The sequence below is a fragment of the Giraffa tippelskirchi genome, chromosome 8 (genome assembly GCF_054371585.1).
Source record: "Giraffa tippelskirchi isolate mGirTip1 chromosome 8, T2T-mGirTip1v1.2.pri, whole genome shotgun sequence".
In the NCBI taxonomy this organism is placed as follows: Eukaryota; Metazoa; Chordata; class Mammalia; order Artiodactyla; family Giraffidae; genus Giraffa; species Giraffa tippelskirchi.
Genome location: NC_137282.1, coordinates 136,897,881 through 136,924,894, shown reverse-complemented (window position 1 = coordinate 136,924,894; position 27,014 = coordinate 136,897,881). Strand labels below are relative to the sequence as shown.

General features: G+C 42.8%; 1 protein-coding gene across 1 annotated transcript; it reads right to left on the bottom strand.

Annotated features, from left to right (window-relative positions):
* Positions 1–1,167: 1,167 nt before the first annotated feature.
* Positions 1,168–24,785, bottom strand: LOC145516474 (putative adhesion G protein-coupled receptor F2P). Its single transcript, XM_081517713.1, has 8 exons — positions 24,708–24,785; positions 21,494–21,536; positions 19,889–20,040; positions 16,795–17,025; positions 13,344–14,705; positions 7,093–7,134; positions 5,380–5,439; positions 1,168–1,215 (listed from the first exon to the last, which is right to left on the bottom strand). Exons 1-8 carry the CDS (start codon positions 24,783–24,785, stop codon positions 1,168–1,170), a joined length of 2,016 nt encoding a protein of 671 aa, XP_081373839.1.
* Between the last annotated feature and the right edge of the window lie 2,229 nt (positions 24,786–27,014).

The window sequence follows — 27,014 nt, the reverse complement described above, 5'->3', positions numbered from 1 at the left end:
TAAAAGCATCATGACAACCGCATCATGGATTGACTTTCTTGAACAAGAAGCCCCTTTGAGTAGAGCCTCCTTGGCAAATGGAGACTTGCTTCCCTTTAAGTCCCTTGGGAATCCAGGAATCAGCTTTGTTCTCTTGCCTGCAAAAGCTGTTACAGAACTTGTCTGTCTCCAAGTTGGACCCCACCCTTTCCTCTTGAGAAAGACCTCTTTTTTGAACAAGGCCCTGGGTGGCTGCAGAAGGTCTCAGCCACATTGGCTACTAGAGCCCTCATGTATTGGGATCAGGGAGGCAGGCTCTTTGTCTATCTCTTTCTCTGGCACTCTACATGTGTCTGTGTGAGTCCGTGTGTGTGTTGCTCTCGCTGTTTCTTTCTGTATTTCTCTATGTCTCTCTCTGCATCCCTCAGCCTCTCTCTGTACCTCTGTCTCAGTGTGAAACTAGGGGTCCAGTTGTAGATGTCTCCGCCTCCCTGTCTGATCTTCTCTCTCTAGATCTTGAGGGACGCGGAGACAGAGGATTGGAAGTCCTGGCTGCGCATGTCTGTTTGCTCTCCCGTCTCTGAGTTGCCGCCCCATGTCACTGAGTGTCCCTGTCTGTCTCACTCTGTGCTTCCCTTCCCTTTGTTTCTTTCTGTCTCTGACCCTCCTGCAAATGGAAACTAACTTGTGCATTATCTCCAAGGGCCTCCCACAGACAGTGTGTATCATAATTCCTTGATCTTTTAACACTAGGGAAGAGAGAGGGTGACAGTAGAAAATGTGGGGATGTTGTTGATATCATGGAGGATGTCCTGGGGATGGGGAATAAAAAGGAGGAGGAGAGGGAGCAGCTGGGACCACGGCTCCCTCTGCTCACTCCCCTCTCAAATACTCAGGCTGATTTACAGGCACCGCCCGCCCCCCACCCCAGACAAGCCTGACTGTTTTACAGAGACAATAACAATTTCAGATGTCCAAGAATTAGAAGTGTGAATATATCTCCAACCAGAGCTAGGTGAGAGTAGATTGCCTGAGAAGAATCATTTCAATCAAGAAAACATCATTTCTGATTAGAATCAATCAAATTGAGATTTTTTTTTTTTTCAAGAAATGTCACATACAGTCCACGTATATGGGGTCCCCTTTGTTGTGCACTCACCTCCCAAGTTAGGAGTGTTGCCTGGCTTACTAGCTTGGCCCTTTGGTGGGGTGACGAGAGAAATCAGAAGAAACATTCTGAGGAAGACAAAGGATAGTGGACTTGTCACCAGCAGTCTTTTGAGTTATTCAGTCATTAATATGATCACAATTATTCAAAGCACATGGAGAATTATTTCATTAAGCACAGTATTGTGCTTAGTGAAACATGTCAGACAAAGACAAACACTGTATGTTCTCACTTATATGTGGAATCTAAAAAAAATAAAACAAACCAGTGAACAGAAAAAGAAGCTGACTCACAGATATAGAGAACAAACTAGTAGTTACCAGTGGGGAGAGGGGTAGGTCAGGAGTAGAGGGTTAAGAGGTACAAACTACTATGTACAAAATAAATAAGGGGCAAAGATATACTGTACAGCATGGGGAATAGAGCCATTATTTTGCAATAACTTTAAATGGAGTATAATCTAGACAAACATGAAATCACTATGCTGTACACCTGAAACTAACATAATATTGTAAGTCAATTACATCTCAATTTTTTAAAAAAGCACATGTAGAATTGTGACCTACAGCAGTTTATTTCTTGCCTTCACCTCATCTCTGTCCTTTTTTTATTTTAGAACCATTGACACCCTGGGAATAGGCTGGTGTGAGAGATCCTTCTCCTGAAGCCTCTAGTTTGAGACGGGGGTGGGGAGAAGGCAGTTGACTGTCATGGAGAGAGTGAAACAGGAAAGTGACCCCTAGTCTTCAAACGACTCCATTTTTTAAATTAACTTTCATTGGAGTATAGTTGCTTGACAATATTATATTAGTTTCTACTGTACAGGAATCAACTGCACGTGTACATATATCCCCTCTTTTTTTGGATTTCCTTCCCATTTTGGTCACCACAGGGCACTGAGTGGAGAGTTCCCTGAGCTATGCCTAGAGGTTGTCATACAGAGTGAAGTAAGTCAGAAAGAGAGAAACAAATGTCAGATAATAACACATATACGTGGAATCTAAAAACTGGTACAGGTAATCTTATTTTCAAACAGCTCCTTCTCAGTTACTGAAATTCTCAACAGTACCGTCAACTCCTTGTGATGCACCTGGGTCTAAATTATCCTTGTGCTTCAGGTACATGTTGTGGATTGGAAATATCATCTTGCTGGTGTAATTATTACTATGTGCTGCTACTGCTGCTGCTAAGTCGCTTCAGTCGTGTCTGACTCTGTGCGACCCCATGGACTGCAGTCCACCAGGCTCCTCCGTCCATGGGATTTTCCAGGCAAGAGTACTGGAGTGGGGTGCCATTGCCTTCTCCTATTACTATGTGAACATAGATTAATTCATCATGTAGGGTATAAAATGAACGCAAACAAGTATGTTTATTATCCTAGTTTGGGGGAGCTGGGACTGACACTCCCCAGGCAGGTAGCCCAAGGAGAAAGAGTTAAATCTGGACTGTAGGATATGGTGACCTAGAAATCAGAGACCTACAAATAGCAGAGGAGGAGACAGGTGATAGCCTACTTCCTCTGAGTAGGGCTAAAATACCAACTTACTGTGGCTACAGCTAGTGGCAGAGTGAAGGAAGGACATAAAAAGGTAAGAATTAATTTGCCTAGGACCCAGAAAAGTGATTCTCTTTTTTTTAATACTTATTTTATTTAGCTGTGCCAGGTCTTAGATGCAGCATGTGGGATCTAGTTCCCTAACCAAGGATGGAACCCGGGCCCCCTGCATTGGGAAGCTGGAGTCTTAGCTACTGGGACACCAGGGAAGTCCAACAGACCAGTGATTCTTGACCCTAACAGTACATGAGAATCACTGGGGAGCTTTAAAAAAAAGCGATAGCTCAGCTCTACTCTAAGACTTTCTAGTTTAATTTCTTGGGTGGAACCTGGACAGTGGTTTATTTACAAGCTCTCTAGGTGCTTCCGAGGTGCAGCCAGCCTGGAAAACCACTGATTCAGACAATCAACAAGCTAATAATGAAATTCTGGGTATTATCCTGACCTACCTTGCATATAAAGACACAAAGAGAAGGATGGGGGGGGAAATAACTATTTTCTATAACACCAAAGAGCAGAGCTTCCCTGTGGTAGCTGAATGGATAAATACCAGACACATGTAAAAGAGCAATACTAAGCTGAAAGAGATTGGAAGGGTCGGACCTCTCTCCTGAGAGCATCGTGGCCGACCCCAGGGAAGAGGTGGAAATATATCAGGTAGGCTAGTTGGAGGCAAACATTTACATTGCTGAGATACTTCAGGAAGGCTTAGATGACTATGTCTCAACTCTGACTACACTAGAACCACCTAGAGAGCTTATGCATGTCCCCAAACCCAAGTCACGGTGCAGACCAATCCAGTTAAAACCTCAGGGGATGACAGGGGTGGAACAACATTTTTTTGTAAGCTTCCCAGTTGCTTCTGATATCCAGCCAACATTGAGAATCATTGTTTTAGATAATTATTAATGGTTATTCTCAGTAAAAGTTGGCTTTTTTTTTTTTTTCAGCTGGAAAGCATGTAAAGGTATCAGCCATCTCCCAGGTATGCAGACCAAGGACTGGGAAGGAGATCAAAGCTTGGGTAACAGTAAGGTAAAAAGGTATTTGCAACAACATGGATGGACCTGGAGATTAGCATACTACATGAAGTAAGTTAGGCAGAGAAAGACAAATATCATATGATATCACTTATATGCAGAATCTTAAAAAAAAAAATGATACAAATGAACATATTTACAAAACAGAAACAGACTCACAGACATAGAACACAAACTATGATTACCAAAGAGGAAAGGTGGGAGGGAGGGATAAATTGGAAGCTTGAAATTGACAGATACACACTACTATATTTAAAATAGATAACCAACAAGGACATACTGTATAGCACAGGGAACTCTGTTCAATAGTCTGTAATAACCTAGAGGGGAAAACAATTTGAAAAAAGAATAGATACATCTATATCGATAACTGACTAACTTTGCTGTTCACCTGAAATGAACACAAAATTGCTAATCAACTATGTAGTTGTTTCATCTCTAAGTCATATCTGACTCTTTTTGGGACCCCACAGATCATAGCCACCAGGCTCCTCTGTCCATGGGATTTCTAAGGCAAGAATACTGGAGTGGGTTACCACACCCTCCTCCAGGGGATCTTCCTGACCCAGGGATCGAACCTACATTTTCTGCTTGGCAGGCAGATTCTTTACCACTGAACCATCTGGGAAGCCTACTCCAATATAAAATTTAAAAAATTTTTTAAAGAGTAAGGCAAAATGATATAGGAAAATAAAGAGGAAATAAGGGGAAGAGAAGATGAAAGCTAAAGAAATCATAGGACAGGAAACGGAAAGGCAAGGAATCTAGGGAGGGGGCAGAGCTGTTACTCGGGGCCACTGACCCAGTCCCCCTTCATGCAGAACTCCTGCAAGGTTAATCCACGCAGAACCACAGGGATCGCTTCAGATGCTGGCATGGGAAACCCTAGATCTCCTCTTCTCTTATTACTGGGTTTGTTCCCTGGGTCAACCCTGAATCTGTTTTGCTGTCATTTAAATTTTTTTCCAGTTTTTCCCTCACTCAGAACAGCTGAGGGGTCACACCTTTGCATAATGACACATGGTTTCTAACTTTATAGGAACTGAAGATAAATGATAAGAGTTTGTATACTATCCAACGACCAAACCATCTCTACGATATCCTGAACAGGTCCCTACCTTCTACAACTCCAGTAACCATGGAAACAAGCCCTCTTGAACATCAAGCTATTGATATTAAGAAAATCTTTGTGAGGGTCAAAATTTGTTCTTCTGGAATTGTCACACCTTGAATATGGTTCAACTGGTTAGAGTCACAGTGAATGAGTGAGCTGTCACAGGGACCCAAGACTTTCCATCTGCTCTCATTTCTCTGTTTCATCCCCTGCTCTCCTGCTCCATAGTTTGAGGGTCACCTCTCCAGGTTCTGCTGCCTTGTCACTCTCCTCTAAGTGCATTTAAGTCTACTTTCATCTCTGTGGATGTGGTCCCAGTGCTCCACCTAGAATCTGAACAGCTCAAAGAGGCACTCACAAAGCTCTTCTGAAAAATCCATACTGCAAAAGTGTTAGGTGATGGTTTGAAGCACACTCAAAATGTGTGGTTTGATGGTTTCTGGCACACTCCAGGTGCAGAAACTCCAATGTGGCTGTTACCTCGTCAAACTTTTAAATGCAAAAATGAGCGTGAAGGCTTTACCTCTGATATCCTGGAGATCCATTTTGCAGAGTTTACTCGCTCCTTTAAGGCATCTCTTATCTAGGGGGTTAACAAAAGGAATTAAGGATTAGAAGATTATGAAGAACTAACGCATATGCTTGAGACCGGCAAACAGTATGATGAGAGGGTGTCTCCAGCAAGTACTGCTGGCGGGACCAACAGTAATAATGCTGTTGTTGATACTTTGACTACAAATACTAGTTGTGGTATTTGATTCATTTAAAAAGTAATCATATGGGCTATAACTACATAAAACCTTAAATGCTTTTTATGCAGTTTCACTTGCAAAATTGGATTTGTTCTTTATCTTAATCTAGCAGAGAAGGCAGGGCATCCCAGGTGTCTCAGTAGGTAAAGAATGCCCCTGCAATGCAATTGCAATGCGGAAGATGTGGGTTCAATCCCTGGGTCAGGAAGAGCCCCTGGAGGAGGGCACAGCAACTCACTCCAGTATTCTTGCCTGGATAATTCCAAGGACAGAGGAGTCTGGTGGGCTACAGTCCGGAAGATCACAGAGTCAGGCACGACTGAAGTGACTGAGTAGCGCAGAAGGCAGGGAAAGCATTATTATGTCTGTGTTCCATTTGAAGAATCTAAGGCTCATGAGTTAAGGACTCTCCAGCAGCACACAGCTTCCATAGAAATATCAGGATAAAAGGGCTAATTTCTTAACCCTTACCTCTTTTACTAGGTTGGTATTGTATCCTCATGGGAAAAGAAAAGGAACCTCTGTGAAATATGTCTTTTACAAACCTTGCATATTAGCTTAGTAGTAAAACAGCATTGATAGTACAATAAATAGGTACATAAAATTTAAAAAATAAAAAATAAGCCCTGCAGTGTGAGTGTTTGCATCTACGATTTAGAAGGTTTGCTTTCCTCAATCCAAGAGGCAATGTAATGAAATAGAAAGAGGGTGATCTTAAAAGCTTGAATAAATATCTGATGTTTTGTTCCCTTTTTTCACTTATTTTTCATCACACCACTTACACACACTCATCTGTATTTGGAGAATTTCCTTCCTTAAGTACACTGCTCTTTAAGGTAGAAGCCAGCAACTCACTTTCTCAGCCTCTCTTGCAGCTAAGATGCAGCCATGTGACCTGGGCTCAGCCAATCAGACATGATAATGCAAGATGCAGATATCAGTGATCCTCCCCAGGCAGCGTGGAGGGGCTTAGCACACACAGTCTGATGTTGCCCCGCCAAGCTGTTCTCTCTGTGCCCAGCCAAGTGGGAAGGGGCAGGGGAGCCTCATGTGGAGTCCTCTGTGCTGTGAATCAGGAACGATTCTTTATGCATAGCCTCCATGCCTCCAAGCCACAGAGAGACCTTCCCAAAGTTGTTACTGTGAGATGTAATAACTTTTCCTGCTTCAGCTAGCTAGAGTGGGTATCTGAGAAATTGTGAGCAAGCTACTTAATCACTCTGAGTTTCAATTTCCTCATCTGTAGAACTAAAAATAGGAATAACCAGTATTGCTTTCAGGGTGAGAGCTAATGAATATAAGAGCTTAGCCCCATAAGAGCTTGAAAGCTGGTAGTATTATTTGCATCGTTGAGACCTCAGTGTCCTGTTGAAGTGTCTGCACAAATGACTGAGGTGAAAGACTCCCAATAAGTGATCTTTACAAGTGAGCATTTCAGGGCCAAATACTGATAATGCAGAAAACAGCAGAAGAATTTACAGTACCTTCGGATCCAGGATTATTCCAAACACCAGGATGAAGAAGCCCTGAGAAAGATGGAAGAGGGAGGGAGAGCCATTAAACAAAATAAAATAATAATAATAAATACCAGTACTTATTATCAGTTCCTATTCTGGTAGAAGGTAAAAATAATTTTACTAAATCCTTAAATACAAAAACAAAAACCATTTTATTAAATCTTTGACTCTCTCATTTTAAAGTCACAACACCTAGATTGATCCATTCAACAAATATGGGTACAGAATTTTTCATGCACCAGCCACTGCTCTCGACACTTAGAATACTACAGTAAACTAAGCAGACTGAGGTCCCCGAGGCATGCAAGAATACCATAGGAATTTTTTATTTGGGCAAAATACGGTGTTTTGTGTTTATCAGGAGTTGTGCATCTCATCAGAATGTAATGGCCCAAGAAAGTCCGAGGAGACAGGCTATATGCACAGCCACCTCACTGTTCTTGAACAATCAGTAATGAAAGAAACTTCTAGAGAAAATAACAAAAGCAGCTGTGTTCAGCTTTTATGAATACCCCTAACCCTCTTCCCCCATTCACAACTAAAAACTGTTATAATATTTGTGAAGAAAAATTAAGTCCACGGATACTCATAAAAATTCTCGAGTTTCTAAGTACACTAACAGATGCTCAGAAATGGATGCTCCAGATATTATACTATAGAGAGAATTAATTAGTTCTCATATCTCTCATCTCATATCAATACTTTGGCTACCTGATGCGAAGAACCAGTTCATTGGAAAAGACCCTGATGCTTGGAAAGATTGAGGGCAGGAGGAGAAGGGAGTGACAGAGGTTGAGGTGGTTGGATGTCATCACCGACTCAGTGAATATGAGTTTGAGAAAACTCCAGCAGACAGTGGAGGTCAGGGGAGCCTGCCTGGTTTATAGTCCAAGGGGTCGCAAAGAGTCGGACACGACTTAGAGACTGAACAACAGCAACATCTCGTGATTCTTACAAAGATAGACCCCATTAAAGTCACACAGTGGCTGTTCTCCTATCATTATAATCCATGTGAGTTTTCAACATTTTTTTCATGTAATTGGCACAAAACTACTCTAGAAGAAGGAAGGAAATGTATTTGTCCCATTTTTCACATAAGGAAGCTCAGAGATTTAACTTTGAAAATGTGAAAGGCAACAACATACATTAGACAAAATTTCTCTTGGAGATGAGGTTACTTGGGTCTTGACTCACCAGACAAGATACGTGTGATAATGACCTTCGATTTAGGCATCCTTGTTAAGCTGCTTCCATTTCATAATCAAATGTGATCCTTACCCAGGCTAAGGCCTGCTAACGTACATCATTTAAGACAAATGGCACCATAAAGATGTTACAACCAGGTGACCATCAGCAGAAACAATATAAAACCCCCTGCAATCATGATCTGTAAAAACCCGGCTGAAGGGTAGACGACTTCAGAGGGACCAGTGCATGGCCACCCAACTCAGCTATGCCCCCAAACACACTAGAGTATGCCTCCCTGTTCACCTTCTCCGTCGAGTGCTCCAAAGCATGGAATGATTCTATCACATTACTCTTTTTAGTGTTTCTCTTAATCTACAAGAAAACCATTGAAATCTGTCGTGTCTACTAAGAAAATGTCATTGATTTCGTGAACCATTCAGTTATAAAGTATCACTTGTATAAAGATGCTTGGGCCAAATACACCCCAGTCTGGTTTTGGTACTAGGAATACACTTTAAACCAAAATCTTCACAAATTTTACCCAGGAGTTAAATTTAAAAGATCTGGGAACCACAATTCTAGCCTGTTTCCTGCGGGCTAAAGGACTAAGCTCTCTCTTTGAAAGATTTTTAATTTCTTTTTTTTTTTTTTGATTTTTAATTTCTTGAGTTTGGATTAATTATATTCGTATCTGAACATTTACTATAGTGCTCGGCACAAAAGAAATAATAAATGTCATGTCTCTGTGTATTTCTGTATGTGCATGTGTGCATTTAATTGCTTTATTATACAACCTGCATCTATAGCAATAAATATGTAACAGGAAAACATTCCACCAGGATCACTTTTCATTGGTCCATGCCACCTTGGGAAAAGTTACAAAAAATATCCTTCAAAAAATTCAGATAAGATTTTAGTCACAGTTTTATATCTGAGTGAGAAGAATTCACTGGTAGCAGCTTCTTTGAATTTCTTTTAGTAGATAAAGCACAATTTGAGCAGGTAAATCTCAAGATGTTCTCCTAGGTTTTAAAGATTGTGCTTTAACTGCTGTAGACTGAACATTTGTGCACTCCAAAAATTCATATGTTAAATCCTAGTGCTGGATGTGAAGATATTTGGAGGTGGGGACTTTGAGAGGCGATTAGTCATGAGGGCAGAATCCCAAGAAAGAGATTTAGGGCCCAAATAAAAGAGGCCCCAGGGAGCTCCTGGCCCCTTTCACCAGGCAGGGTTATGGCAAGAGCAAAACTGTCCATCTGTAAACCAGGAAGTGGGCTCTCACCAGATACTCAATCTATATCTGTGTGTGCCTCGATCTTGGACTTCCCAGCCTTCAGAACTATAAGAAATAAATGTCTGGTGTTTATAAGCCACCCAGTCTATGGTACTTTTTGTCATAGCAGTCCAAATGGACCAAAACATTTACTTTTCTCCCACCAAAATAGCTAGAGAGGGTCCTCCAACCTCACCCAGCCAGTTATTCTCAGTAAATATGAGGGGAGACATGGGTCAGAAGTTATGGATTGCCAAATGAACAGTCAAGGTAGCTCTTGACTACATAATAACACTTCCCTAGCTAAAGGTTGGGGCTTCCCCGGTGGCTCAGAGGTAAAGAATTCATTTGCAATGCAGGAGCCACAGAAGATGCGAGTTCAGTCCCTGGGTTGGGAAGATCCCCTGGAGGAGGAAATGGCAACCCACTCCAGTATTCTTGCCTCAAGAATCCCATGGACAGAGGAGCCTGGAGGGCCACAGTGTATGGGGTCACAAAGAGTTGGACTTGGCACACACGCAGCTTGAGCTTTAAAACCCATGGAGATGCTCCCACAGAGACAGAACCATGAAATCTTTAAAGAAGCTCTTTCTCCTACATTCTGTTGACCTCCTGCGTGTTGAGGAGTCTCCCTTCTCCGTCTGCCCCGTCAGCCTCAGCTGCCCCACATCTCGGTTCATCCTCAGTCCCCACATGTCCTGCTTCTTGCTCAGTTGGTTCTGTCTCCTCCAGCAGTGAGGATTGATGACTGTCCTTTCTCTCCTCCCCCACTGGGCATCCTCAGGATACTCTGATCCACAGACTTGCTGGTAAATAGTAATAACCAACTCGCCTACTTTGTAGCGCTTGCCATTCTCCATGGTTAAATACTTCCAGGCTGATTTAAATCTAGCAACACTATCATGTGTAAAATAGATAGCTAGTGGAATAGATAGCTGCTGTATAGCACAAGGAGCTCAGCTCAGTGATCTGTAATGATGGGTGGGGGATGATGAGGGAAGGTGGGAGGCAGGCTCAAGAGGGAAGGGAGATATGTATACATACAGCTGATTCACTTCCTTGTACAGCAGAAACTAACACAATGTTATAAAGCAATTATACTTCAGTAAAAAAAGATAAAAAATGAAAATAATATCAATCAATCAATCAATCAATCCAGCAACATGGCATCAATGAACATGGAGTCAGGAGAGATGGACACATCATTACACAGTGTTCCCACCACCCAGATATAATAGTTGCCAATAACCTCAAAAGCACAGTGAAATGTAGATACAAACAATTACAAAGTGATACATTTTTATTTTACATACTTCATTTTCAATCTCAGTTATTTAATTTGTAAAGATGTATATGTTTACAATCAGCTCCCAAAATTCCTGAAAGGGTAACAGTCAGCTCTCTTGAGCCAGTACAAGCCAGTTCCAGCCCACCACTGCCTCGTGCCTGCCCCAGGGTCTGACCTTCACCCTGACTCTGCTCTCAGCTTCTCACTGTCCCAAGGGTCCTGGCATGTAGATAGATGCCCCACCCTCCTCCTTGTCAGGAGTCAAGGCAGAAACAGCTATAATTACAGGCTGACCCTGTAATAATAGGTAAAGGAGTTCATAGTATCAAAATAAATGTTCACAGCCTGGTTTAAAACAAAAGTCACAGTATAGTGGACCCAAGGGAGACAAGGAAAAAAAATGCTTAAAAGTGAAACATGAATTCATTAAGCATTCATGATGAATGGCCATGTGGTACCCAAAAGAGAAGTTTTAGGAACATTACATTTTCAAAAATATTTTTTATTTTGGGGGCCTTGCTGCGCAGCATGTGGGATCTTAGCTTCCCAACTCATGCCCCAGCAGTGGAAGCGTGGAGTCTAAACCACTGGAGTGGCAGGGAAGTCCCTAGGAACACTACATTTTGATCCCAGTTCTACCAGTGACTAGCTGCATAAATGTGGGTAAGGCAATTGATAATAACCAAGAGCTATACAAAAAATGTATGGTGTAATTAATATTTTCCATAGAAATGAAAAAAAAAACAAATTCGAAAGGTGAAACACCTCTATTTTTGTGTGTTTTTTTTAAACTGGAGGATAATTGCTTTACAGTGTTGTGTTGGTTTCTGCTGTACAACAGCGTGAATCAGCCACCCCTCCTTCTCGAGTCTCCCTCCCACACTCCCCATCTCACCCCTCAAGGTTGTCCCCAAGTCATCAAAACACTTGCTGTAGGATGAAATCACGTACACTTAAATTCTAAAAGAGCAAAATGAGAAAACTTTTGACTTAAAATTTATATTATAAATAAAACGTTTATTTTCAAATAAATACATGATTAGGAAAAAAGGAATATTTTAGAAGCCTTTAGAAAAATAAAAGCTCACTTTTCAGTTAGTTACTATCTACATTTAACATTCAGTATAAGAAACTATGGTATACCGTAACTGAAAAAATGAAAAAAAATTTTCAGCCAGGTAGGAAATCATTAAAGATACATACATAGTCACCTGATAAAATGCTCGGATGTATTTTTAAGTGGAAACATACATTGATTTTTAACCCCTATGCTATGTGAAAACATATTTGTATGTAAGCGTAGAAAACTTGGCAAAGATACATATAAAACTGTGAATATCACTTAATTCACAGAGGTGAAAGACGAGAAGAGAGACTGTCTTTAATACCACTCTGGATGGCTTGCCTCATTAAAATAAGATAGTTTCCAATGGTCACGAAAAATTCTAAATGGTGAGGGGGGTGACAGGGAGATTCAAGAGGGAGGGGACATATATGTACTCATGGCTGAGTTGTACATTGTTGTACAGCAGAAACCAACACAGCACTGTAAAGCAATTATCCTTCAAGAAAACAGTTTTATGAAAAAAATAAAAATAAATTTAAATTTTTTTTAAAATTTTAAATAGAAAGAAATATAATATATGGGCACATTTTAATACCTCCACTTACATACCTAGATTTTTGGGGAAGTAGTATTATTTAGTTTCTAAACAGCAACAGCTCAGCTTTTAATATTTTATTTATTTATTTGGCTGTTATAAGTCTTAGTTGCGGTATGCAGGATCTTTCAGTTGGGACTTGAGGAACCTTTGGTTACAGCAAGTGGGATCTAGTTCCCTGACCAGGGAACGAACCTGGCCCTCTGCACTGGGAGCCCAGAGTCTTAGCGACTGGATCACCAGGGAAGTCCCCCATTCACTGTGTTCTTTCATTTTTAAACAGTCTTATAAAATGGGAATTCTTCTACCCATTTCATAAATGAAGAAAACATGGCTTGGCAAAGTTAAGCAAATATCCCAAGAGAGTGTTACACATTCATAAGGCAGAGAGTCTAGATTTTAATCCAGGCCTTTCTGGAACAAAAGCTTACTTCCTGCCTCAATTTCCCCTCCACAAGTGCACTCAGTCAAATCAGTCATGTCCTACTCTTTGCCACCCCGTGGACTGTAACACGCCAGGTTCCTTTGTCTGTGGGATTCTCCAGGCAAGAATATTGGAGTGGTTGCCATTTCCTCCTCCAGAGGATCTTCCTGACCCAGGGATCAATCCTGAATCACCTGTGGCTCCTGTACTGGCAGGCAGATTCTTTACCACTAGTGCCACCTGGGAAGACCTCCTGACTCAATATGCTATTTCAAATTCTTTGTCTTTTATAAAAAAAAATACGATGCTACGAGCTCCTGATCACAAAACTTTCTCCTGAATTCTCTCACTGTGGACTCGGTCAGAAGGCTCTGGACTTACCTGGAAGGCGTTGAGCAGGGAGAAGATGATGTGGAAAGCCAGTGAGCTGTCGTTGAGGACCGTGGCTATGCCAAATCCCCAGGTAAGTCCCAGCAGTGGCGTGAGGATGGCAATATTCCTACTGATCCTCACAATGGCCCTCACCTCCTGGAACATGGAACTGCCAATGGCCGCTCGCCGGGTCTTGACAATCACCAGTGTGACTGTGACCAGGTTGACAACCACAATGGCCAGAGCTGGAACCACAAAAGCCAGAAGGGCCTTGGTCATGTCCCAGTTGAGCCAACAGGCCTCAGGCCGGAGATAACCTTTGCCAGGCTCAGTGGCAGCGACCGTGATAGCAGCAATGAGCAAAGGGCACCCGTAGCCCACCGCAAAAAGGGCTGCCACCAGGACGGACTTGGGCAACGTATGGAAGACAATCAGGATTCCGTAGAGGATGAGGAGGGCCTTGGCAAGCATCCAGAAAAACACAGAAAGGTAAAAGAAGTGAACAAAAAAGGTTGCTGCCACGCATGTGCTGTGGTGCCTCGTTGGACCACTGAGAAAGGAAGCCACGATGAACCACACATCAGCCATCAGTAAGGTGGTCGCAATGTTAGCAATGCACACGTGGCGTAAGTATGAGATCTCTGTCTTCGTCACCTGGCCCCAGACCAAGGCCTCGATGGACAAGCAGAGGATCAAGCTGCAAATAGAAACACCCAGGCCTATGTACATGATGTAAATCAGGATCGGGCTCTGCAAGATGTGGGGTGCCATTAGAATCGAGAAAGAGGTAAATATCTTGCTTGGGCTACATTTGCAAACCACCTGCTGGGAGTTCTCCTGAATCATTTGGCAGACCTTGCGGTCCCATCTGCTCTCCAAGGAGTGCCAGCCCGCACACTGTGTCCTCCTGTCCTCCGACTTGCTGATCTTTTCAAAAATCAGTGAGATTCTTTTAAGTTCCTTGGGCAGAATGATAGACAGGACAAGCCCGTTCACAGTGATGCTTTCCAAAACACTGGCTTCTAAGATGGCCCCGAGAGTTGAAAATGCGATGCTGACGGCCTGAGAAGGAGAAGGCACCTCCTGAAGTTCCTCTTTACTGATCAACACCTTCCCCATGACCACGTCACTGGTGTCATTAACTCTCATTGAAAAGGTGAAATTCTTTCCAGGATGGTCTCTAGAGAGGATGGTTCCCACCGTGTGGATGAAGGTATCCGCTATGTCAATGGGATGCTTATTGATAAATAGCTTTCTGGCAAAGGAATTGATTGAATGTAGCAGGACACAGCTGCTGTTTCTGTCGGGGATGAAGGTCCAGTTTGAGATGCTTTTGCTATTAAGAATGTGGTTGGCCATGATGCTGTAACTCTGTCAATGAAGAACCGGGATTAGTACTGAGCCACTCTCTGAATCTGCCAGGACAGTCAACATTTACTTTTTTTTTTTTTTAACATTTACTTTTAAAATGTGTGGTCCTGGGACTTTCCTGGTGGCTCAGTGGTAAAGAATCTGCCTGACAATGCAGGAGACACAGGTTGGATCCCTGAACCGAGAAGATCCCACATGCCATGGAGCATCTAAGCCCATGCACTTCAACTGTTGAGCCTGTGCTCTAGAGCCCAGGAGCCATGACTCCTGAAGCCAACATACTCTAGAGCCCCGGCTTCGCAATAGGGAAGTCACCGCAATAAGAAGCCCTCGCACCGTAACTAGAGAGTAACCCCTGCTTGCCGCAATGAGAGCAAAGCCTGAGCAACAACAAAGACCCAGCACAGCCAAGAATACATAAATAGATAAATAAATAAATAAAATTATACATAAAAAAGTGGTCCTCCAGCTGGCAGCAAAAGCATCCCCTGGAACTGCCTAGAGATCCAGAATCTCAGGCCCTACCCCAGACCTAGTGAATCAGAATCAGCCCCCTTTTTTAAAATTGAAGTATTGTTGATTTACAGGGTTGTATTAATTACTATTGTCCAACAACAGACTCAGTTACACACATATATATAAATACACATTCTTTTGCATTTCTTTTCCATTATGGTTTATCACAGGATATTGCATACAGTTCCCTGTGCTATACAGTAGGAGAAGGAAATGGCAACCCACTCCAGTGGTCTTGCCTGGAGAATCCCATGGACAGGGGAGCCTGGTGGGCTGCTGTCCATGGGGTCTCACAGAGTTGGGCACGACTGAAGCGACTTAGCATGCATGTATATATTGGAGAAGGAAATGGCAACCCACTCCAGTATTCTTGCCTGGAGAATCCCAGGGACGGCGGAGCCTGGTGGGTTGCCGTCTATGGGGTCACACAGAGACGGACACGACTGAAGCAACTTAACAGCAGCCACAGCAGTGCTATACAGTAGGACCTTGTTTATCCATTTTCTATATACTAGTTTGCATCTGCTAATCCCAACCTCCCAATCCATCCCTTTGTCACCACCCTCCCCCTTGGCAACCACCAGTCTCTTTTCTATGTCTATGCAGAATCAGCATCTTAATGAGACTCCCAGGTGAGGTTAGTGCTGCAAGGGAGTTGCCTTCCTCCCATTTTATGCAATGCCTTCCTTCCCCATGCCCATTGCCATCATCAATTCCTTTTCACACCTTAGCGAAACTAGCATTTGTTTACCCTGGTCAGAGCACCCATTACGTAGTTAGCATCTAATGAATCCCAGTTGTGTGCAGCACCCTGTATGGGAACATTTGTTGTTGCTTAGTTGCTAAGTCATGTCCGACTCTCTTGTGACCCCATGGACAGTAGCCTGCCAGACTCCTCTGTCCATGGGATTTCCCAGGCAAGAATGCTGCAGTGAGTTGCCATTTCTTTCTCCAGGGAATCTTCCTGACTCAGGGATCGAACCTGTGGCTCCAGCATTGACAGGTGGGTTCTTTACCACTGAGCCATCAGGGGAGCCCACGTATAGGAACATACCAAACTGGAAATCGGTCCCAGAGGCCAAACTTACTTTTTAATGTCCTCTGCTTTGAAGATCAAAGCAAAAAATAAAATGGATACAGTTCCATTTTATATTCCTGAGGCAGATATGTATGGCTGTTTTCTTTGCACTCAGTTATTTTCCTTTTTTGCAACCTGTTCTGACTCCAAATGAAAGTAAGAAAAGTCTCTTTCTCTTTGCAGATCAACCATGGTTCTTAGTTTTCAGTAGCCAAATAGACGCTGGAAAGATGTACTACAGGGTTTGATCCCCACCCCATAAGTGGTCTCTCTAAATGTTTGTTGATTGACTGTTTTCACCTTTTCATTCTTCTGTTCATTCACTCTTTATTCACTCTTCAATGAAGATTTAGTGAACACTCGCTGTGCTAAGCACTGGAGATACTGAGAGGAAAAACACAGTTCTCAGACCCCCAAAAGCTCAGAGAGTATCCAGCTCACCCGCATTCCTTTTCCATCAAGATGACTCTCTACCACATCCTCACCACCACTCACCTGCATCTTTGCCTCATCGACATCGGTCATTAGCACAGTGGAGATGTTGTGTAAGAGTTGCACAATCACAGCGATGTTTCCCGGGATCCGGGGAGACTCCTGAATGTTCCTGATCACACAGGACAGATCCTGTGGACACTTTTCCATTAACAAATCTGTAATGGTCTCAGGCTTCTTGGTATATTCACTTATTTTTGATCCTCCAAATGTTTGAACAGAATTCAAATCTGCCTAAGAAATGGCAAACAGCAATAGAAAGTTTTTTAATGTTCCTTTTATTTTAAATAGAAAAGGAGTTTTACTAAAATTTGGGACGGTCTGATTACATGATTGTGTGTTGCATAACGTTTTTGGATTTTACATTCTCAAGCTCATACTCGCTGTGAATAACCTGCCCAATACCACGGTGTGTCAACAGAAAAGGAAAGCCTTGCCTTGCCAGCTGCCTGCTTCCTGCCCAAAATAGCAACTGTGGTCTTTAGCACACCTCTCTGACTTCTTCTATGCATCTATGCTGCACATTCATTCTGTAGGTAGATTTCTAGCGCCATCTAAGCTTATTTCTACTATTCTTAAGGGGCGAAGCATGAGGTATGAGCATATTTTTAAAATAGAAATTCTGAACTGAATTTGGATGAATCCATTGGAACATCCAGACAGAAAAAGGACTGAAAGTATTGATAGATTTCCCACGGATTTAGGCTTGGGTGTCACCCTTGAGAGGAAGCAGGGCAAACTATGGCTCCAGGATAACCACCTGATTTTTTGGGGGGTGGGGTGGGGGTGGGCGGGCCACACTGCATGGCTTGTGGGATTTAAGTTACGTAACAGGGAATCGAACCCATGCTCTCAGCAGTAAGAGTGCAGAGTCTTAACCACTAGATCGCCAGGTTATGGCAATAATCACCAGGTTATTATCACCAAAAATGGCCTGATTTTTGGTAAATATAGTTTTATTGGAACTCAGCCCGATCATTTATTTGTGTTTCACACAAACAAATTTCTGTGAAATTTATTTCTGCTTTCACACTGTAACGGCAGAGTTGAGTAGTGTCGACAGAGACCATATGACCCACAAAGCCCAAAATATTTTCTATCTGGTCCTTTATAAGGAAAAACTGCCAACCATCACTTGAAAGGCTCATTTCTGGCCCTGGTCCAGCCTGGCCCTTCACATGAGACAGGACGTCCATGGCCTGAGGCTATGCCCACTCACAGCCCCTGTCCCTGCCCCTGCACACTTGAATTCACTGCTTGACAACTCCAAGCCCACCTCTGGGACCCCTCCCCCAAGTCTGTGCTGCCAAGGTTGGACTGGACACCACTGTGCTCACCCTTAGGCTGGTGGAGGGGCAAAGGGACACCTGGTTTCAGGTTATAGATGTATGATCTTGGCTTTCTACTGCCCTCTGGTACAGGATGAAATTGGGGAAGGGAAGCTGACAGAACATATTTTATTTAGCAGTTTATAAGCCCCAAAGTAGTGCTAGTGGTAGAGAACCTGTCTATCAATGCAGGAAACATAAGAGACACAGGTTTGATCCCTGGGTTGAGAAGATCCCCTGGAGAAAGAAATGGCAGCCCACTCCAGTGTTCTTGCTTGGAGAATCTTATGGACAGAGGAGCCTGGCAGGCTACAGTCCATGAGGTCGCAAAGAGTCAGACACGATTGAAGTGACTTGACACCCATGTGCACAAGCTTGATTTAAAGCTTTTAAATATGAAAATATATGGGATGTGGGTCTTGGTTCAAATCAGGGGTGACCCTGAAGGCAGACATTCTGGGGAGGGCTGCTTTTTGAAGTCTGATCAGGAATTTCAGGGGTAACCTCCACCAGCCACACCCCAAAATAGGGCATGTAAAAGTTCCCAGGACAAAAAAAAATGCTAAGGCATTGACTCCTCTGGAGGAATCAGGAGCTGAACTTGAGAAAGGTAAAGCCCTCACTGGAAGAGAACAAAAAGAAACAAAAGGAAACAAAGCAACATTGGACTTGATTTTAATATATAAAAATTGGATTTTTCTGAATGTGTAATGACTTGAGTATGTGTTAAAATAGGTTCATTTGCTTGACCATGAAGTCCTTCCCTCTGAGGCAGCTTGCTTCTCATCTTAACTGAGTACAGAAAGCACCTTCATGGCCTGTGCTAGGTCTTAGGTGGGGGCCTGAGTTCTGAGGATATGAACGTTCTCAGGCTTGCCCCATGCTGTGGCCCAGTGTAGAACGTGTTGATTATCTATCGAGGCTTTAGAGTATTGAAGAGATATGAGTGAAGATGGAGGAGTAGGCTCTTCTAGCTCTGACCTAAGGGATCAAGTCTTTATGTCATGAAAATTTGGGGGAAACTGGAATACAAAACTTTAAATGCCCAAAGTTAAAAACTCCATTCTTGTGTAGAGAGGACAGGTACAAACACACTTACCAACCACACAGCCTCATGTCCACTTTCCCCTAATTGAGTGCTACGTGCATTGCTAATTTCTTATTTTTTAATTGTATAATTGCTTTACAATGTTGTATTAGTTTCTGCTGCACAACAAAATGAACCAGCTATATGTACACATATATCCCTACCCTCTTGAGTCTCCTTCCCATCCCACTCCTCTAGGTCATCACAGAGCAATGAGCTGAGCTCCCTGTGTTATGTAACAGCTTTCCGCTAGCTGTCTATTTTATACGTGGTAGTGTATATATGCCAATGCTTCTCTCCCAGTTCGTTCCACCCTCCCCTCCCCTGCCATAACCACATGCCCATTCTCTATATCTGTGTCTCCATTCCTGCCCTACTAATAGGTTCATCTGTACCATTTTTCTAGATTCCATACATGTGCATTAATATACAGTAGTTGCTTTTCTCTTTTGGGCTTGCTTCACTCTGTATGACAGATTCTCGGTCCAGCCACATGACTACAAATGATCAATTTCACTCCTTTTTATGGCTGAGTAATATTCCATTGCATGCATATACCACAACTTCTTCATCCATCTCGCTGTTGATGGACATTTAGGTTGCTTCCATGTCCTGACTATTGTCAATAGTGCTGCACTGCTAATTTGGGGCTCCACTTTGCATGTGGCAGAAAGGACGTTACCTCGAAGATGTTGAAGGCAGTGAGAGTCCGACAGGTGTCAGTGACTTTGTGCCATTTCTTTTGCCTGCATAAAAACCCCATATCCCCTGGAGTGTCTGGAGGGCAAGGTTGGCTGCAGTAGGAATTGTCCACACAAGCGCCATGGCATTTACCTGAGAAAAGAAAAGGTATCAGCATTGGATGGAGAGGTCTGGGCTCTGGACCACATGGGCCAGTTACCATGGTGTCCGCACAGTGAAGGCACATCAGTCCTATGGACATCAGGTGTCTTTTCTTTGTAAAGTGCAGGATGATTGAAATAGATCAGTGATCATCATCTATTTCATTGACAACCTCCTATTATTTCCAACAAACTAGTATCCTGAACTCTAGGTTTAAAATAGATAAAAATGGTACCATCCCAGCTGAAGTGAGTAAGAGAGAAGAGCCCATAGTTCAGTCCACTAGGTCCCTCTCTCACCCCCTAGGAACCCCCCTAAGTACCCCTCAGACCTGCAGCTCTCCCAGGATACAATTTGTAAGCCAGCATCCCTGATATTCTCTAAGAAATTTCTCAGCTCCAATTCTTTAAAAAGCTAGGAATAAAACCACATATGACCCAGCAATTTCACGCCTAGGCATATACCCTGAGGAAACCAAAATTGAAAAAGATACATGTTCCCCAATGTTCATTGCAGCACTATTTACAATAGCTAGAACATGGAAGCAACCTAGATGTCCATCAACAGATGAGTGGATAAAGAAGCTGTGGTACATATATACATTGGAATATTACTCAGCCATAAAAAGGAACACATTTGAGTCAGTTCTAATGAGGTGGGAGAAACTAGAGCCTATTTTACAGAGTGAAGTGAGTCAGAAAGAGAAATACAAATATCATATACTGACACACATATATGTAATCTAAAAAGAGGGTGCTGATGAATTTATTTTCAGGGCAGCGATGGAGAAACAGACATAAGGAACAGATCTATGGACATGGGGGGAGGGGAGGAGGAAGGGGATGAGATGCATGGAGAGGGTAGCGTGGAAACTTACAATACCATATGTGAAATAGATAGCCAGTGGGAATTTGCTGTATGACTCAGGGAACTCAAACCGGGCTCTGTGACGATCTAGAGGGGTGGGGTGGGATTGGGAGGGAGATGGGAGGGACATTCGGGAGGGAGGGGACATGGGTGTATCTATGGCTGATTCTTGTTGATGTTTGCCAGAAAACCACAAAATCCTGTACAGCAATTATCCTTCAATTAAAAAAGTAAATTTAAAAAAGTATTATAAAAACAAAAGAGATTTCTCAGCTCCAGAACTTTACAAGGAGTTATGTCATCAATGGGGTCTCATAGACCCCCCATAGCCATTGCTCTATTTTGAGTTGGTTCAATCCAAAGGATTTATGGCAAACAACTCTCAGACCAGGATGGAGCAAGAAGGGAGCAGGGGTCAAAGGTACAATTTAAGTTGAGAAGAGTAAAAGAAAAGTCCAGATACATGCCAGTGAGGTGTGCCATCTACCACACCATGAGACAGAGGGCTTAGAAGAGCTCTGTGTTACAACAGAAGGATAGGAACACGCCCAGCTGTTAGTAACTGCTGCCAACATACCGTGTGGCCTGGCAGACACCTGCTCCTTGCTCTTGCTGGCAGCCTAGGAAGGGAAAATTAAAATTTAGGTCAAAAGCAATCACTAAAATGTGCACCCAGTGATTCACTTTCACCACATCTGAATCAACTCTGATGCCAGCATTCCACCAAATCTAAAACCATGAATTTGTCACCATGGTCCCATTTCCCCTCAGCCTGAACAGATTTCTTTCCACAGCTATTCAGCAGGAGAACTCCTTCCACTCCAGGAAGAATGATCTGCTTTCTATCTAGGAAATACACCCTGGGCAGATGTGGACTTACTGGAAATTAATGAAGGTTAAGTTGCAGAACCCCTTGCTTGCATGGGCCTCTTCCATGCGCTGAAAGAGAGTCTAGCAATGTGTTCACATGATCATTGTTGTTGTTTAGCTGCTAATTCGTGTTCAACTCTTTGCAACTCCATGGACTGTAGCCCGCCAGGCTCCTCTGTCCATGGGATTTCCTAGGCAAGCATATTGGAGTGGGTTGCCATTTCCTTCTCCAGGGGATCTTTCTAACCCAGGGATCAAATCTTCATCTCCTGCATTGACAGGAAGATTATTTACCATTGAAGCACCAGGGAAGCTCCATCATTATCATATGTTTTATTAAATTTTCAGAAGCAAAATAGTTTAGCCATCATCTGTTCAGTCCTTTTTTTTCTTTTTCCAACTCCCCCTCCTTTACATTCTCCCTTATTTTGGAGAGCACTCAAAGGATGTAGCTGTTTTTGGTAGAAGTTGAGTTGGGTATATGCTTAGTTTGGATTCAATAGGATATATTTATGTAGTTTGCAGTCATATCTGCCTTACAAGGAGGACATCAACATATAAGTGGCATTTGTTCTCATAGTATTTACAATTAGTCATAGAACAAGAAAATCCTAAATGCTCGAGATACCTTGCAACTAACATATGAAAAAAATTTGTGTTCCCCAGATTTGACAACAATCTTTCTTACATGTTTACATGACATAATTAACAATGAATTGAGAAGCTGAAAGCTATTTTTTTTAACTAGCAATAAGAATGAAAAAAATCTGATCATCAATTTTAGAGGTAAAACTGAATCATCTTACTATTTTTGTTATAGAAAAAAACTACAAAATTATTCACATGTAAGTATGCAGCCAAAAAAAATGTAGTGAGGAAATGTTGGCAGTTTATTTATAAAAATATTGTTATTAATTTATTACTGGAAGGACTGCCCTGAGGGTCCGGTGGTGAAGACTCCATGCTTCCAATACAGGGGACACAGGTTTGACCTCTGGTCATGGCACCGAGATCTCACATGCCACTCAGTGCCAACCAAATAAATAAATAAATAGATGCATGGACGTGCAAGGATTTCAAGATGCCCTCAGCCCATCTTGATTGGATCATGGTCTCCAATGCAACATAATAAAGCACTTCAAAATGAACAATTCTGGATAATACTTGGCCCATTAAACAGACTCCAGTGAGATCACATCCTGCTAGTCAGATAGGAGGGCAGAAGGTGATGGTATGCTATTTACAAGGAATTCTGGAAACTGTCTTCTTAAGTGAAGGAACTGATTCACTTCCAGTTAATCTGCCAAAGTCCGTGTGTACACAACTCCGCCTGATCTCTTCATTTCTAGGGTGGTATCCGATCTGGGCCACTTAAGCTTCAGATAGCAACAATCCATGGACAGAGCAGCTTGGCAGGCTAGTCCATGGGGTCACAAAGACTCACACAACTGAGCGACTAACACACACACACACACACACACACACATAGCGACAATCCTCAGACTAATACTGTGAACAAGACACTTGCAAACCCATCACCCGCTAAAGCGGCAGAATTGCCTGAGAGAGGTTGGAAGACAGATAGCACCCCAAAAAAAGCTCAGCCCGCAGGAACTTGTAAATTGAGAAGAAAAGGATGGAACGTTTCTGGTAAGTTGAGTCCCCAATAATCAAGAAAACAAAGCCAGCCTCCCATGCTCAGCCTCCAAGTTCTGTCTTGTGGAAGAGTGTGGATGAGGAAATGAAGAGGAAATAGTACAGAGCTGTGGGGTTGGGGTGCCTCCTAGAAAAGGTCTTTCTGAGGGGTTCTCTAATCTTTCTCAGAAACTGGGCTGTAACTCAGTATTAGGGGGAGGGGAGTCATGGAGAAAATTTCCATCCAGGAGCACATTACTTATAGGGTGAATATTATTTGGAAACTTCTAGAAAGAATTCTTTATTTAGCTTTTTATTTTATATTGCATTATAACTGATTAACAATGTTGTGATAGTTTCAGGTGAACAGCAAAGGGGCTCAGCGATACATATACATGTGTCCATTCTCGCCCAAACCCCCTCCCATCCAGGCTGCCACATGACCAAGTTGCTCACTGCTCCTTCCTGCCCATTGGTGGTGTTCACCATCAGGCTTCTCAAAGGAGATGCCATTTTGGGTGGGACAATGTTTCACAGTGCTGAGACCATTCCTAAGTCCTGCCCACTCAATGCCATTAACCGTCTCCCAGTCAAGGTTGGAGACTTCCCTATAGTTCAGATGGTAAAGAATCTGCCTGCAATGCAGGAGACCCTGGTTCAATCCCTGGGTCAGGAAGATCCCATGGAGAAGGCAATGACAACCCACTCCAGTATTCTTGCCTAGAGAATTCTATGGATAGAGGAGCCTAGCAAGCCAACATGGAGTCGCAAAGAGTCGGACACGACTTCACTAACAAACGCACACAGTCAAGGTAACACTCCTCCTGGCTCTCCACATTCTCAAGTGCCTTTAAGGAAGAGGCACTACCCTGTTTACCACTGAAAGCTTCACCATCAAAGGATATGGGAAGAAGAGTTGATTACCCTTACATTATTCGAACCCCTTTGCATCTCAGGAAATTATGGAAAAAGCAGATGGGAAAATAATTGGCAGCTATTAGCTAAAACGGGTTTCAGTGACCTGCACCTGCAGTTTCTTCTGGTTGGCCATTCTACCCAGTCTTCGGGCTTCCCTCATAGCTCAGTTGGTAAAGAATCCACCTGCAATGCGGGAGACCTGGGTTCCATCCCTGGCGTCGCAGAGTCAGACACAACTGAGCGACTTTCACTTTCACTTTCACCCCGTCTTCTACCTACCCTTCAGCTCAGATGGGCTGGCTAACTCACGGGTTCTAGTTTCCATTCCGTCTCCCTATCAGTTCATCCTCCCACCTCCTTCTTCTTACCTGGCATAATGTCCTGCAGGACTCTGTAACTAAAAGAAACACGAAGCCGTACAGCAAGAGCAAAAGCATCCGAGTCATTGTCTTCGGCACAGTTGCCTTTCTGGCTACTAGAAGAACAAACGAAAAGGAAAAATGTCTCCAATTGAAAGCTTTCAATGTTCTGTGCAGAACCAGTCAGCCTGAGACTGGGTTCTGTCCTTAGTGCTGTCTGCTTGGGCTCCTCTGCTCCAGAGGTGGGGTCCCCATGGTCTCCCTAGACCTTACCAGGATGCCACAGATGTGCACACCAGCTGGCCCTGGGAGGTGCAGGCAATCGCTGTGATAACCTTCAGATTCTGCTGTTGTCTTACATGTAACACCTAGCATGGGAATCCTTCCAAAGGCATCTGTCTACTGGGGTGTGACATATCCAGCCCATATTTGGGGAGCAGGAAGGATGATGCACTCCCTGGGTTAGGCAGAGCTGAGAAACCTGTGGGTGGCTAGGGTGGAAGGTGAGCTGGCATTCCCACATGCAAACTCAGATTAGAAATCGCTTTTAAAGGAGAGTAAGCACCAGGCTTGACCTATGGTCCCTCATTTCCACCTAACTCTGGAGCTGTATTTTCACAGGTGGGTAGCAGCTTCTTCAAAACTGATCTTAGATATGCCCTGGTATTGTTATTTCTGCCAAAACTGATGTCAAAACTAAAATGATTTCTTAGCACTAGAACCGTGCTGGACATGTGATAGGGACATAGGAAACTCCATAAGAAAAAGGAAAGGAAGGGGGGAGAGAAGGGAGACCAGAAGAACTGAGGATTTGCATCAGAGTCCATGTTCTATAGATATAAATTTTAATAACTTCAATAGTTTTCATCCCCGAGTAAGATATTCTTTGAGAGGTGTTGGCTGTTTCTTTGCTTTTAGATGGAAGGAGAAGACTTGGATGTCATCAACAAAGGCCAGGAGCTTTTGCAATTGTTGATACTGACTATTTGGCCATTTTTTGGTGAAAAAGAAATAGTCTTTATCCCAACCATTCTATAGAAAACAACGCCATTAGTTTAAAGACTAGGCAAATTGCATTTTAAAATCATGTTTGCTGAACTGAAATAATTGCCTAGCTGAAATTCCACTGAAATCTAATGATTATTTAAAATATTTTGCACTGCCTGTTTCAGACCATCATTAAGGGTTTTCTGAAAGTCCTATAGTATTTTATTCTCCTATAATTAAAAAGAATATTTTTAATTGAACTGTAGTTGGTTTGCAATATTGTGTTAGTTTCAGATGTACAGCAAAATGAGTCAGTTAAACACACACACACACACACACACACACACATATATATCTATTCTTTTTTCAAATTCTTTTCCTATTTAAGTTGTTATATAGTAGTTTCCTGTGCTATCCAGTAGGTCCTTGCTGGTTACCCATTTTAAATTCAGCAGTGTGTACATGTCAATCCAAACTCCCTAAATATCCCTTTCCCCCCACCCCCACCCCTGCTCCCTCCTGTATTTGTTCTCTAAGTCTGTGAGTCTATGGTTTAGTAAACAAGTTCATTTGTATCAGTGTTTTTTTTTAGATTCCACATATTAGTGATATCATACTATATCAGTCTCTCCCTGTGTGTTACTAAAAGTGACATATTTTAATCTGGACTTAAGGAAAATCCTTTTTCTTCTAAATTTGTTGACATTTAGCCAAAGTCATGAGCTCTTCCTCTAGTTCCGTGCAAGCAGAAAACTTAGAAGTAAAAGTGTAGTGGCAAAACAGCAACAGGAATCCAATCTCTGACTACCCACTTCCCCCACCCAGCCTCCTTCCTTCCCCATTTTCATTCAAAAAGTTAAGGTTTCTGATGGTCCAGACCTGCTTTCCCAGGTTTGCTCCACACCTTTCTGAAAGGCAGGGGTAGCTGGAGAGGAACGCTTCCCTCTCAAACAGATGTTTAAAAATGTCGATTCCTAAGACTCCACACCGGCAAGGCAGGGGGCCCAGTTTTGATCCCTGGTCGGGGAACTAGATCCCACCTGCTGCAACTGAAGATCCTGAGTGCGGCAACTAAGGTCTGGCTCAGCCAAATTAATTAATTAATCTAAACAAGCGTTTATTCCATGCAGCTCAAGCCAAAAAAAAATTATTAAAGACCTTTATTTCAGAAAAGGTTTATCTCTCCAGAATGTACAACATGAGAAAAGTCACTTCTTGAGATTCTCACCAAAAAAAATTCCATGAAGCAGTCACCTCAGCTCTGAAATTTCACACAGTGAAACATGCCAAATACAAAGTGCTGGAATGCTTTTTATTAAGAATCTGCTC

What these genes read in the sequence shown, in the direction of transcription:
- LOC145516474 (XM_081517713.1), bottom strand. Translation starts at nt 24,785, where the DNA reads ATGACTCGGATGCTTTTGCTCTTGCTGTACGGCTTCGTGTTTCTTTTA. An exon ending in CCCTGCTCAACGCCTTCCAG is followed by an intron (nt 7,135 to 13,343) that starts GTAAGTCCAGAG and finishes CATCTTTCTCAG; the next exon opens with GGCTTCTTCATCCTGGTGTT. An exon ending in GGATCTCCAGGATATCAGAG is followed by an intron (nt 1,216 to 5,379) that starts GTAAAGCCTTCA and finishes TGTCTTCCTCAG; the next exon opens with AATGTTTCTTCTGATTTCTC.